At 44.2% G+C, this 14,102-nt stretch overlaps 2 protein-coding genes across 2 annotated transcripts in view; both read right to left on the reverse strand.

Moving 5' to 3' along the window:
- The window catches only part of ralgapb (Ral GTPase activating protein non-catalytic subunit beta), a 31,031-nt gene extending 26,544 nt beyond the window's left edge, over positions 1-4,487 (reverse strand). The window contains exons 1-3 of the mRNA XM_072381337.1: positions 4,374-4,487; positions 3,677-3,833; positions 34-236 (exon numbers count right to left, since the gene is read on the reverse strand). Coding sequence (XP_072237438.1) covers positions 34-236; positions 3,677-3,826 — 353 coding nt within the window. The 5' untranslated portion in view covers positions 3,827-3,833; positions 4,374-4,487. The remainder of the gene's footprint in view (positions 1-33; positions 237-3,676; positions 3,834-4,373) is intronic.
- Positions 4,488-4,810: 323 nt separating this feature from the next.
- ctsa (cathepsin A) lies at positions 4,811-9,149 on the reverse strand. The gene is made up of 13 exons (XM_072381338.1): positions 8,976-9,149; positions 8,788-8,899; positions 8,653-8,703; positions 8,488-8,574; positions 8,259-8,414; positions 7,785-7,961; positions 7,600-7,691; positions 7,416-7,494; positions 6,156-6,304; positions 5,990-6,065; positions 5,492-5,581; positions 5,256-5,357; positions 4,811-5,111 (listed from the first exon to the last, which is right to left on the reverse strand). The coding sequence occupies exons 1-13, from the start codon at positions 9,134-9,136 to the stop codon at positions 5,028-5,030; spliced, it is 1,416 nt and encodes a 471-aa protein (XP_072237439.1). The 5' UTR covers positions 9,137-9,149; the 3' UTR covers positions 4,811-5,027.
- Positions 9,150-14,102: the final 4,953 nt, after the last annotated feature.

The following is a 14,102-nucleotide window of genomic DNA, read 5'->3' on the forward strand; positions in this document are numbered from 1 at the left end:
TCTCGGGGTTCAGATAATTATGAGATAGTCTACCTGGGCAGGAACAGGAGGTATAGATTTCTCAGGATCCTTTGAGCGTACAGGTTGGGGTTTCTGCTGATTGGTGGAGGGGTGGAGTTTCTCTGGGAAACCAGGGCCATCAGCCAATCAGTGTAGATGTCCACACAGATTTTGACGATGTCTCTGTCCAATGGCAGCGTGAGACCATAACACAGGACCTCCAAGGTCCACTTCACCTGCACACAAGGGTGTCATGTCATCATATAACGACACTTATTGTTGCAGTACAACAGACCTGAGGTATTTCCTGGAATATCAACACAAGGGTGTAGTGTATTTTCTGTTAAATAATGAGGAAATCTTTTATAAAGATAAAAATGCTGTATTCATTCACATACAATTTGGGCACCTCAAAAATTCTCCTAGCCAGTCATTTCACAAAGGTGCCCACCAAATCTTTCCTCCTGATTTGATATCCTGAGATGATGTGTGTGTGTGAATGTCAACACCATTGGCTCCGTTAACAGATTTTACAGATTTTTCCTTACATGGGAAACCGGACGCAGGTCCCAGCTCAATGTCACATCATCCCTCCCTTCCTGATCTGGTTAAAATCTCAGTCTTTCGGGATGGTGTTTTAATATATCATATTATATCATATTGTTCCCCTGCTCCGCACATTTCTTTACTGGAACTGAACGCCGTCGCCATGCTCCTCGTCTACATTTCATCCGAGAACATCTGCCTGTGTATGTGTGTGTAAAATGTACTGTCAGACACATCCAAGCTGCATGTTACCCCATACGTTATCTTTCTCATACGTGACCCCAAGCCTAAAAACTACAACAGTCATTTGTAGTGTCCACATAAAGACCCTAAACTACACACAGGGCCTGGCTTACTCCGTGACTGTGATTATATTTCTCGCAATGACGTTATGGTCAGCAGTCTGTGCGTAGAGCTGTAATGCTTAGTCTTTCCACTGGGGGGCAGTGATGTTAGAGCTGCCCCGACAGTGTTGGACTCTGGTGTATTTCTATTGTCTGGATGTCCCTCATTGCTCTAAGTTGACTGGATGTGGAAATCAAGTGAATATGTTTGATAATCAGACTTGAATTTCATCTCGTCTTATTTATTTAGTTTCCATTCATTACAGGAACTACATTTCTGAAGGATGACAACAAAGTTGGAACTGAATCTAAAAATTAGCAGATTTCGTGCATTAATGTATGGCGTTACAGTTGGAGTAAAAGTTCAGGCCAGTGTGCCTCCCTCCCAAAAACTGAGTATCTTAAAATGTCATGATAAACTACAAAACAAGTGAAGTAAGAAAACGGTGTGAGTATAATTTGGCATGAAGTAACTACGCCTGTTCATGGGACTAGGCTGAAAAAATTCAGTTCTTTACTATTAACAGAAAAAAATACACAAATGGAAGCTATTCAACAGCAAACGTGCAGCATGTTTTGATTGATAATATGTTGTATATTCCACTTGCAGTTGTTCTGTACCGAGTGGTTGAAAGAAACTTTTTATTTGATAGTTTCTGTGAGAGGCAGACTCTCGGTTACCTGACCTTCACTGATTGTACGCAGCTTGTTAAAGCTGTTTTCTTTCGGTTTCTGAAGTCTGCGACTGTTCCTCTCAGCATCAAAAAGACAAATAAACAAGACATTATGTCCATGGTAACAGAGAAGGTGTGTTTTTGTGAATTCTTAATGCTGCAACAGATTAAATACAAGTGCAGATGAAGAGGTTTGTGTTGTACTTAAACATGATCTTTAGGCATGAGACTAAGTTGTTGTGAGGCAATTTCCTTCGGGATCAATAGAGTATCTATCTAACTGCTCCTAGCTTTGGGCTTCAAGAGCGTTTCTGCCATAAAATTACTCGACCGGCAGCTCTGTGATGGTTCAAATTTAAGAACATCTCACATCAGGGACTATTATGGACACGGTGCGCTGCATTCTTAAACCAGAACCAGAACCAGTGTAGAGTCCAGTCTGTCTGATACAAGATAGGACAATTAAAGTCTGTGCTTCAGCAGTTACTAGAAGCAGCTGCAGAATCTGTGGTCCTCCACAGGAACTCACAGAGCAGGTTCACACATGTAACACCTCTGGGGTTCTGGACCGGCGAGGTTCAGCCCTCATCTGCAGCAGGACAACTAGTTCTGGACAACGGGTCTTATTTCAGCTGAAGATCACACAGTTCCTGGACGAGTTTTATCACAATTTTCCTTCTTAAGTTGAATTAAATATAAAGAACTTCTGAAAGGAACATCAAAGCTAAATAGTTCAGATTTCCAACATCTGAGGGTCGTGAATGTAGCGTGCTGTAGGCAAGGCAAGGCAATTTTATTTGTATCATGCATTTCATACACAAGTGCAACTCAATGTGCTTTACATAGCAGGAAAATAAATAACAGAATAAAAGGATGAAAGGATAAAAAGATAAAAACGTGCAAAGACACACAAAACAAAACAAGACAATAAAACCTTCTGTAAAATCTACTCAGCCGGATCCAAAGTTAGTGCAAGATAGAATTAATAAAATGCTTTGGTAAAAAAGGGTAAGACAAGTAAAAAGGTGATAATAATCAAGAGTATCTGTAACTCCAACCATTGGCACCCATCATCACATTTCACTGGCCTGACAAAAAAAAGAAAGTTTTGAGCCTTGATTTAAAAGTAGCAACATCTGGGGCACATCTAAATGATGCTTTACCATGTTTTGTCTTAGGACTATAAACCGTTATCAGTCCCTTTCCAGATGACCTAAGGGTTCTTGATGGTTGATAGGGAACAAGAAGATTTAGCAGGTATTTTGGGCCCAAACCATTTAGGGATTTGTAGACCAGCAAATAAATTTTAAACTCAACTCTCTCACAAAGAGGAAGCCAGTGCAGAGATCTGAGAGCTGGGGTCATGTGGTCGTATTTTTTGGTTTTTGTGAGTATCCGTGGAGCTGCATTTTGAACACGCTGCAATTTTTGGATGGTTTTCTTTGGAAGGCCGGTATGAAGCCCTTTGCAGTACTCTAGTCTACTCGAGATAAAAGCAAGTTTTTCCAGGTCTGGTTTAGATAGAAGGCCTCTAATGCTTGCTATATTTTTTAGGTGGTAAAATGCCGACTTGGTTAGTAAATGAATCTGGTTTTCAAAGTGTAAGTCAGCATCTAATATAACACCCAAGTTTCTGGCATTTGAGTATCATCCGCATAGATATAGTAGTTGACATTGTTGTCTCGCAAAAGTTTTCCTAAAGGAAGCGTGTAAAGGTTAAATAAGAGAGGACCAAGGATTGATCCTTGAGGAACTCCACACCTCATTAAGGAAGCTACTAACTTTACCTGTAAATGGTAGGTTTGATATTGGTATGAAGTTATTTAGTACAGATGGTTCAAGAGTGCTATTTTTTAGTAGGGGTTTAATAACAGCAGTTTTTAAGTAGAGATAAAGCTGAGGAGACCGGTGGTTCTACTCTGAGCTGGTTCTGAGATGTAACAGAACCTGCAGGTCTGAACGGGTCCCTGTGCGACCTAAAGAGATTGATAGGCTGTTCTGGGCTGGAAGTCCCTCAGAAGTAAAGTCATATGCTCCCAAAAAGTGATATTTCTTTACCTCAAAGATACACCTGAGCAGGTTTATTTGGTTTTATTTACAGGTGACACTTACCTGTCTGTCTGTATGCAGCAGGCTGCGGGTGTTGGGGTTTCCTAGGCCTGCTCCCAGGGGCTTAACCACAGCAACAACAACGTCTCGGCCCGAAGAGGACGGGAAGCAACTGAGCACGCTCAGCTGACCCGCAGCCAGCGATTGGTCCATGGCTCACCTGGACAGAGAAGGTTATCAGGTGAGAGTGAGGTCTATTTTTCAGTTAGGCGCCATGGATCAGGGGGTTCCCAGAACCAGCCGGGTCAGACACACGAACCTGAGAGAGGTGAGTAAATGTAACCAGTAATGTGACCTTCAGCTGACCCACACAGGCTCCTGTACTGAACAGCTTCTAAGCACACTTGTTCAAGCTGAAACCAGCGTGTGTGACAACAGGTAAACACACCTGACATGAAACCAGATTTATTCAACAGCAGGTCTGTTTACCACACAGGTGAGGACACACACCTGGAGCCCCTGAGTCAACTTTGGAAACACACACATCCAGCTGTTCTGTCTGAAGGTTGTTTTACCATCGAAGTACTCACCTGTACAGGTAATTTTCAGAAAAAGCAGTTCCTCAGAGAGGTTAGGTAGGAGTCACTTTGTTTAGATACGTCCTGATGTACAGGTACGACCTCATCTGATGGAGGATGACAGGTGGTTTGAGTTTCAGTTGATATTAAAATTTGTATACGTTTGTAAACCAACAACTCACCTGAACCTCAAATCGAAGAAACAGCAGGAAACCAGAGAAAGTTCAGAGATTCTTGAAATTAAGTTCTGTTAAATTGAACTAAAACAAGTCTGTTGTTTTAAACCATCTGACTCACACGGAAAAGTGTCTTACCTGCTCAAATGAGAAGCTGCTAATACCTGCAGGGAAACCAGTCAAAGTCACACCTCTGACCTGCTGGGAGACAACTGTTATTTTGCCCTGAGCAGTGATTGCCAGGCATCCTGCTGGGAGTCTCGGGCCCTCTTTGTCCTGAGGGCTGACTGCCAGGCAAAGATTCTGGAACCAAGGTGTAACAGAACCAAAACTGACCAACATAAGGAAACATCAGTCCCCTCAACACTGCTCCATCAGAACCAGTCATACCCGGTCCAGCAGAACCAATCAGACCCGGTCCAAATGAAACCAGAGGTAGAGTCTTTATTTCAAATAAAACTTTATTTTGTTATTTTCCCTTTAAACACAAAGTTTCACATTTAAATCAACAGGCAGTGCTCATTTCCATGACAATGGGTCATTTCCATGATAACAGAAGAGAAATTCTGGTTTGTAGTTTTTCTTTTATTCCTAAAGCTTTCTTCAAAAGGAAAGCATTCTGATTGGTTGGCAGGGATTTAATAATCAGGTAACCGGAGGTCAGTACGGCTGTCTCTTGATGAACCGGGAGAACATGGTGAAGGCGGCGATGGGTTTGTCCGAGGGAACCATGTGACCTGAGCCCTGCAGGAAGACAGCAAAGACAACAAATCATTTTATCATTCAGAGAAACAGGAAACATGATCAGCAACATCTACACAAGTTTCATCACATCTGAGGAAGGCCCTGCCCCTAATCTGACATCACATGGTGATGATGTTGGTGTACCTTTACAGTGAGGAAGGCGATGTTGTTGAACTCTTTGACGAAGCCGCCGACCTGACGACCATCTACGTCCTCGTAGAGCCACGTACGCCTCTGCACCTCCACCTGAGACATAGACATACATGCACAGGTAAATATTTGAGTCGGAGGCATTCTGGACCAAACCCGTCAGATTGAGAACAGTTGGTGCCGGGTTTATAGTCTGGTGAGAAAGGAACTTTATTGACTGAACATGTAACCTGTTGTTGCAGAGACTCCACGAACCACTCGTCCCCCAAGAAGTTACAGGCCATGTCCACGTCCCCGTTATACACCAGGATCTGGTACTTCTGTACAAAGTACACAACAAGGCTTCAGCAAGGACACGCCCCAACACACCTGCCCAGCCTCACTGTGACATCACTAACAACCTGACAAGATCAAGGCCCTCCACCTGTCTCTGGACTGGTCCTGGATCAGGTCTGAACTAGTTCAGGATCAGGTCTGAAACGGTCTGGGAAAGGGTCTGAACTGCTCCTGGATTAAGTCTGAACTGGTCTGGGATTGGGTCTCAACTGGTTTGAGATCAGGTCTGAAACTGGTTCGGCATCAGTTTGGAAACTGGTCCAGGATAAGGATGAGGTCAGTAGATCATAGAGATGTGGCGTTAAATAATCCGTGCTGACTTGGTAATCCCTCTAACCTCCTGCACAAACTAGTTCAACTGCTGAAACTGGTGAGCAGGTACATTCACTGACCAGAGTGGAGAGCAGCTTAAGGTACTGTTTCCTGACATCCATGTAGAGCCGGCCATAGTTCAGGTTCACCTCAGCACTGCAACAGAACCACAACAAAAGTTTGTTACAAGTAAGCAGAGAAGCATCAGGACAGGTAAGGCTGCAGCGGGACAGGTGATTGTGTTACCTGCAGATGACCCAGTCCAGGGCCTTGGGGCTGATGTGCAGAGCCTTTTTGACATAAGGGTTGTTCAGGTAGAGGGAGGAGGGGGTGGAGTTGGTGCAGGGAGGGTCCAGACGGACGGGCATGGAAAGAGCTGTCAGAGCTTGTAACTTCTAGAATCAGAGAAACACCTGGTGTGTAACCATCCTCAGGTAAGCCAACGTTAATGAAACATCAGGGGATGTGTGCGCACAAAAAAGTGGCAGACGCTCTTTTCAAGTTCAGATGTATCAAGAATGAAATGACTGGAAATATGCGGTGCCTCACGCCAACTTCAGGCGTACGCACTTTTCTACAGCTGTTAATTCTTTGGCGACACTTAGAGGTGATGTTGGAAACTGTTATAATAAATAAATGTGAAAACAATTACTTCTCAGACTGAGCGATGTGCACATTTGAGACATATGAACAATTAACACTGATGAACAGTTAAAACCAATGGGTCTACAATTATATAGTGGATATAAAAGCATGTGCAAAGTGGTGCAATGGATACCATTAAAAACAATGGCTGCTTTAGCAGTATCAGAAGACACTGCAAATGGTACAATTCGAAGAGAGCGTGTGAGACAGAGAGGATTTGTTGGCACATGATGACAACTGGCTCAACAGAATTGTTGGGAACAGACTACAAGCTGGTTCTGTGCGCTACGGTGGGCTTCTTGGTGAGTAAATTTATTTGTGTATTTGCCCTAATATTATCCCCGTGCGTAAAGTGTGAAATGTCTTAATCTGCCTCACCTTTCCCCGGCGCACTTCTTCTCTGTTACTGTATGAACACGTTTGCTGTGAGTTACACAAATATAGGGATTTACCTTGGGGGTAATCAGAGTCACCCACATGTGCTCCCACCACCCCTAAGAGAGCAGTGTCACCCATAGCTGTACCGACTCACTGTTCAAACAGCCCCCCCACATCATTTTGGCCACACTTTGGCAGTGGGCAGCCAGTCTCTGCTTCACATCCACCTTAATATTGGACCACTTCTTTTTCATCTCTGCTTGTGTGTGGAGGGGAGGGGTCGAGTACTCAGACATGTGCGCTCAATTCCACATTGATTGGGATGTACAAAGGAAATGTGCTTGGATTCATGCGTGTGCACAGATTCATATAACTGGATATTTTTGTGTGTATGACGTTTTCTAGATTTGACCGTACGCCATGTTTCAGTAGGAAATCCACGCAAGTCTTTGTACACAAGGCCCCATGGGATTTCATACACACCTGGTTCCTGAGCTGAGTCCACAGATGGTTGATGAAGGTGTTGCCCAGATTTCTAATCACCAGCTGTCCATGTTCCACACTGACAACCAAAACAATAAACAAGTCACCAGTCTGAGTTCCACACTACACCTGCTGCAGGTGAGCCTCAATCATTTACAGAAACACCTATCCAGTAAAATGTTACCTGACACTCTCACGGACTCCACCTGGACAGGAAGCGTAGAGGTTGTACATGTTCAGTCCTGAACTGTAGACGATAGACTGAACCTCACCGAGCTGCAGAGGATACAGAGAATACCTGAGACCAGTAGAACAAATAACCCCATGTCATACAATTAGCTAAACTGGTTCAAACCGATTCAGACTCACGCCATCAGTGCAGTTCTGGTCCGGGTTGTTGTAAAAGTTGCACTTTCCCTTGCTGCAGCAGAATGTCTGAAGCTGCGTCCACAGCCGAGTCCCAAGCAGGCCATGATAGTAGGCGAAGTACACCAGAGAGTTGTCATTCAGCTCATAACTCGACATCCCGTTTCCTACGGCAACACCCTGTAAAACAGGTGAGAACAGGTTGCTAACGTAGCAGGCATATCACAATCTGACTTTACCTGTAGCACTACTGTTCATGCAGTACTATCACAGCAGGTCCGGTTGGTACCACACCAGCATTGGCCACGTTTCCCAGATTCGCTAAGAAGCTCTTTGCACTAAGAGCTCACTTAGCGCTAAGAGCTTCTTAGGAGCGCTAACTTAGACCGCTCTTAGCGCTAAGAGCTTCTTAGGGAATATGGGAAACGCGGCCATTATCGGTTGCTACTACAGTGGTCGGTATCACAGCAGCAGCACCTGCAGGTTGAGGCTGGCGTCCTCCATCACTCTCTCGGCGAGCGTTGGGATGTAAATCCCTCCGTAACTCTCTCCGGTCAGGAAGAGCTCGTTGCTGCTTAACTCCGGAAACAGGCGGAAGAACTCCTTCAGAGCCAGGTAGTTGTTCATCGACACCTGCACACAGAATGAATCACACGGCTGAGCATCTAAGAGCCAATCAGAAGCAGAGTTTCATCACATGACTGACCTCCGTGTCATTGGTGGCGTATTTCTGATCATCTGAATATGAAAAACCAACGCCCACAGGAGACTCCAGGTACAACATGTTGGCAATCTGCATGTAAACAGTTAACAAATCAGCTTTCAGCATGAACTAACCATGAGACTTTAACACCCGAGTCACCTAACGTACCTTGTTCCAGGAGTACGGGTTGTACTGAAGCGTGACTCCATCATCCTGTATCTGAAATAACAGGATCAGGAGGTCTTGACAGCGAGCTGATGCAGGTTAAAGTGAACCAGGTGGGCAGTATCAAAGGTTACCTACCAGGAAGGGTCCGTGTTCGGTTAGCAGTCCATCCAGAGAGCTGCAGCCAGGACCCCCGTTTAACCATAACACCACCGGGTCAGAGGACGGGTTGTTCTGAGACTCCACAAACCTGAAAACAACAAGTTCAGGTGAGACAGCGCCCAGGTAGATGCCACCGAGCATACAGGTGTGTTTCAGGTACTGACCAGTAGTGCAAGTGTTTCCCGTCGGCCACACTCAGGTACCCAGAGAACTGTCTGAAGCTTGGCTGCTTCTGCAGACCTGGCAGGAAGGTAATCTCATCTTCAGCCGGAACGGCATCAGCACCCAACAGAGACAACAGGAAGTACCACAACAGCACCTGCATCTGAAACCAGAAAACCCAGGAAAAGACGATAATTTGCCGACGGAAAGTCAGGATACAGCCAACGTTAGCATACTAGCTGAGCACGAGGCTATTCAAACAAAATGAATTGCTGAGAAACAGGGGGTCCTTGTGGATGTGAAAAAAAAGAACTGAATGAGGCAATAGGGACACTCAAGAGCGAGTTGGTGGACTTTTGAGGAGAAATGTTTATATTTCTGTATTTATCAGACGCTTTTATCCAAAGCGACTTACAAATGAAGATATAACAGCTTTATAAAAGCTAACAATAAGCTACATGGAAGGAACCCAGGAGTCCGACTCTGTCAGAGGGGACAGAGTAGAGATAGGGTGCAGGCATAGAAGGAAGAGCAGAAAGATAAAGTGCAGAGATAGAGGGGGGAGGGAAGTACAAGGTAAGTGCTGGGATAGGAGATGCTCTCTGAAGAGCTGGGTTTTCAGGAGCTTCTTGAAGATAGACAGGGACGCCCCTGTTCTGGTAGCGCTCGGTAGGTCATTCCACCATCGTGGGACGACACATGAACAGAGTTTGGATTGTCTTAGGCGTGGTGTAGGAGCTGCTAGACGACAATCCTGGGACCAACGGAGGGACCCAGTTGGGACAGAAGCCTTTGCAAGAGCATTCAAGTAGATGGAGCCGCTCCATTAAGCTCTTTGTAGCTAACATCAGGGACTTGGATCTGATGCGGGCGGCTAAGGGCAGCCAGAGGAGCTCAATGAACAGAGGGGGGACGTGTTCTTTTAGGCTGAAATATGTACGAAACTAAACGGCATTTCATCCGAGTTAAAAGAAATAACGGAACAGGGAGTGGGCGACGTGGAAGAAAGTCACGCTGAGCACACGGAAATGCTAATTTACACACTTGAACTCAAAAAAATCCATTCAAGCCCAGCTAGAACGGACCTAGAGGCACGTTCCCGGAGGAACAATATCCGTATCTATGGTATTGCAGAGGGGGCCGAGGGGGACAACATTACATTTTTTCTGGAGCAGTTTTTCAAACGCGAATTGTCTTTCACTGAGACCCCCCTCGGTATTCAGCGCTGCCACCGATCACTGGGACCCAGACCGCCGCAAGATTCCAACCCCAGGTCCGCGGTTTATTTCTCCGCTAGGAGAAAGAAGGAGATCCACTTTTTGCGCAGCACTACCCCACAGAAGTACACGCGAAAAGAAAGGCATATACCTTCATCAGAAGAGCTCTCAAGGAGAAGGGCATTCTTTTCCAGATGCTTTAACCAGCGAGTGTCTTTCGACACGGGGTCAGTTATCTACAACAGCGTGGAGGAGGCGACTGATGACCTGAGGAAGAGGGAACTTATCCCGAGCAGAGCGCACCTGCGACGAGATTAAGACAAACTCCGTGGGAAACAGCTGGCCCAAAATCACGTCGCAGCAGGAGGTCCGCCTCAAATATATTAAGGACAAACTGAAGGGGTTTCGTCGCAATGAGGATGCTTCATGAGAGATTTTGGTATTGTGAATAATCTACAGAGACTGGTACGAGTCGATTACATTCAATACCACATTAGACTGTGTAGCATGATCAGGTCTATTTTTCTACCATAAACCTTTTCCAGTTAAACTGACCGAAGAGCCAATGTTTATTTTTGTATGTGCTCTGATGTTATCCTGTCAGAGAGAATGGGTGACACGGGGAGGGGCACCTTCAAGGTTAAGGGATTCCCCTCCCAAATTAGAAGTTGAAGCTACACTTCTAGCATGGAAGTTACAAATGTTTTTTATGTATGTTAGGTTTCCCCAGCAATTGAAATACATCATCAAAAGTACAGAGTAATTCTTAATGTTAATGTGCTAAATAATCCCATCAATAGGAGTACGGCTATTGCTAAAATTAAAAGGGCGAAGCTAGATATAATATTTTGGCAAGAGACTTACCTTACAAATATTGAACCCAGCAAGCTGTGTAAAATGGGGTTTAGGAATTCATACTATTCCTCATTTGAGAAAGGAAATGCAAGGGGTGTAGCAGTATTAATTTCGAACAGGGTAAATTTCCAGTTTTCCTCACAAATTACAGATAAAGAAGGGCGTTACTTATTGGTTAAAGGTTTCATTAGGGTTAGGGTTAGTATATGTCAACTGAAGTGTCACAAACTCCTAAAAGGAGTCAAAAACCCGGAAATGGCTGAACAAGGAGTGTCCAACCATTTTAGACTGGACAGAAATAGTTATATAATAGAGACTGGAAGACTGTGGGTGCCTTAGCCCCTAGACTTGATCCCTCAGCCTGATTTCTGCCAGCCCGTTGTTTAGAACAAAACCTGCCATTGTGTCTTGCTGTGGATGACCCTGCCCGATGTACGCCTTTTGTGTGTATATTGATGTTTGTTCTGTTTTTTCATCTGAAAAAAAAAACTGAAGGAAGCCGATAGATGTGGTTTTACGTTGGTCGTCACTACTTCAGGGAGAAACTGTCTACTTATATACTTATTGTTGATGGTATTTCTTTGGCTTCTAGTCCTACGGTGAGGAACCTTGAAGTTATTTCTGACCAGGATCTGTCCTCTGACTCTCATATAAAACAGGTTTCTGCCTTCTTTCACCTTCGTAATATTGTTAAAATCAGGAACATCCTGTCTCAGGGTGATGCAGAGAAACTGCTCCATGCATCTGTTCCTTCAGGACTGAACTACTGTAATTCCTTATTATTGTTCTGTCCCACAGATTCTCTGAAAAGCCTCCAGCTGATCCAAAACCCTGCAGCCAGAGTTCTGATGAGATCTAACAGCAGAGATCATATTTCTCCAGTTTTAGCTTCTCTTCATTGGCTCCCTGTTAGATTCAGAATAGAATTTAAGGTTCTTCTCCTCACATATAAAGCTCTTAATGACCGAGCTCCATCACATCTTAAAGATCTCATAGATTTCACATTTTTCCAACAGAGCACTTTTCTCTCAAACTTCAAGTTTACTTGTGGTTCCCAGAGTTTCTAAAAGCAGAATGGGCCAGTAAAATAACACCCTGTAAATCATAAGAAAATAAAGGGATCAGGACCCTTTATATTTTAGAAAAGGTTGTGACTCAGCAGCTGTTTTGGGCAAACATAGCAGAGCTCTTCCTATAGAAACAGCTGTTCTCAGAGTCTCATCCTGATGCTCAGTAATGCAGGATGTTCTGTTCTGCTGATGTTGGACCGGACCTCTGCCTCTGATACTGCTGACCATCACATTCTGGGCTGGCATAGTGGGTGGGTGTACCACCTTTGGAGTGGTTCCCCTCATATCTCTCTGAACCATCATTTTCTGTGGCTGCTTCTAAGTACAGCTCCTCTCCCTATTCACTTTCCTACGGTGTGCCACGAGGTTCTATTTTGGGGCGTTTATTGTTCCTGTTATATCTGCTCCCTCTTCAGTACATTCTGTGTGGAGCCTATGCAGTTCTTGCTTGTAAAATTGTATTTATATAGACAAAACTTTACTTTATTACTAGCCGCACAGATAACCTGCAGTTTGTTACATTTATTTAACAACTATCCTGTCAATAGAAAGATCGACTGGCTCCCTGCAGCACGACATTAATCTGGAACACAACCTGCATCACTCAGAAACCTCATTTTGATTATGACTGAAGACATGAAACAGTGATCAGTGTTCGCACAGGGACCATCAGGCTGATCAACACAGCTGATTGGTTTGTTTTTAAACCGCTGAGAGTCAGCAGGGGGCAGCAGAGACGTGCTGAGCACACTCAAATACACACTCGCACGCCTGAGAACGCACGTGACTCCCAGAGGAAGTATGTGGGGAGTTTCTGTAACCCAACTCATCACGGGACATCTGCGGTTCCGGATGCGTTTATCTCGGGTTAAAGGACAAGATCAGTTTCAAACAACGAGGAAATATCGGATTATTTTGGAGAGATTTAATCGGAACATGAGCAGTTTCATGTCTGACTGACTGTTCGGAAAACACACCGAACCGGTTTAACAGAACAGTCAACTGCTGTTTACCAGGCCTAACCAGCAGAGCACCATCACCTCCGAGCCGGGTCAGAAAAAGACAAGAACCGGAAAAATTCCTGCTATCTTGGTTTCACTTTGTTCACGTGTTCACGTGCCGTTTCCGGTTCAGGATATATGTTATTCTTTATCTTTCGGAGGATCAATATTACTCAGCTAAGGAACGATATCTGATTCTTACTTTTCCTCATATAGTTCGGTAAGAACTCAGGAGTTTGTGGCACTTCAGTTGGTGTTCATAAATTACAAACCCGGAAACCGGTTCCGAGCCCGAAAAGAACAAATGAACACCGAGAAAAGCGTCTGAAAAGCTGAAGTGAGCCGGTCTTACCTTCAGCTAGTCCACCGAGCATTTACTGCAGCTGCGACTGTTCAGAATCCAGCAGGTCATATGACCGCAGCTGGTCACGTGACCGCAGCAGGTCATGTGACCGCAGCAGGTCATGTGACCCCCGGTGGTATTTTTAAAATCTGATTTTACGTGCTGACGTCAGAGGCGACAGACAAAAAGTAAACACTGATCAATAAACTGTGATCAGAGCTGCTCCTTCAGCTTGGTCTTTGCCCCATAAACTTCTAATAAAATTAGAGACATTTTAAGATGCACCCAGTCTTTGTTTCTTTGTGCTGCAGATCAAACCTCTGCTCACTTTCATTTTTAACCAAGATGATATAGATTAGTTTTATTTGTTAGCATGAAAATAATTAAAACATCTCTATTTCGTGTTGTAAGCTTCCTGAATTTTATAAAAAAAATACATGTAAAGACATCCCATTAGTCCTGTTCATCTGTTTCTTCTTCATCTTACTTTATTTGCAGACAGTTATTATAATTTACATGAATATTCTGTCTAATTACTTTTCCTTTTTATTTCATTTAATACTTTTGTAAATCTGACTTACTCACGTTTTGAAACTTATGTTCCTGAAATCTTTTGTACATCACTTCCTGTAGGCTTGTTTTC

This window comes from Leuresthes tenuis, unplaced genomic scaffold, assembly GCF_036924035.1.
Source record: "Leuresthes tenuis unplaced genomic scaffold, fLeuTen1.0.hap1 SCAF_3, whole genome shotgun sequence".
NCBI lineage: Eukaryota > Metazoa > Chordata > Actinopteri > Atheriniformes > Atherinopsidae > Leuresthes > Leuresthes tenuis.

Excerpts from the sequence above, each read along its gene's own strand:
- ctsa (XM_072381338.1), bottom strand. The coding sequence starts at position 9,136 with ATGCAGGTGCTGTTGTGGTACTTCCTGTTGTCTCTGTTGGGTGCTGAT. Across the intron at positions 8,575-8,652 it reads ACCCGTACTCCTGGAACAAG|ATTGCCAACATGTTGTACCT; the intron begins GTACGTTAGGTG and ends GTTTACATGCAG. Across the intron at positions 5,358-5,491 it reads TGGAGTCTCTGCAACAACAG|GTGGAGGTGCAGAGGCGTAC; the intron begins GTTACATGTTCA and ends TCTATGTCTCAG.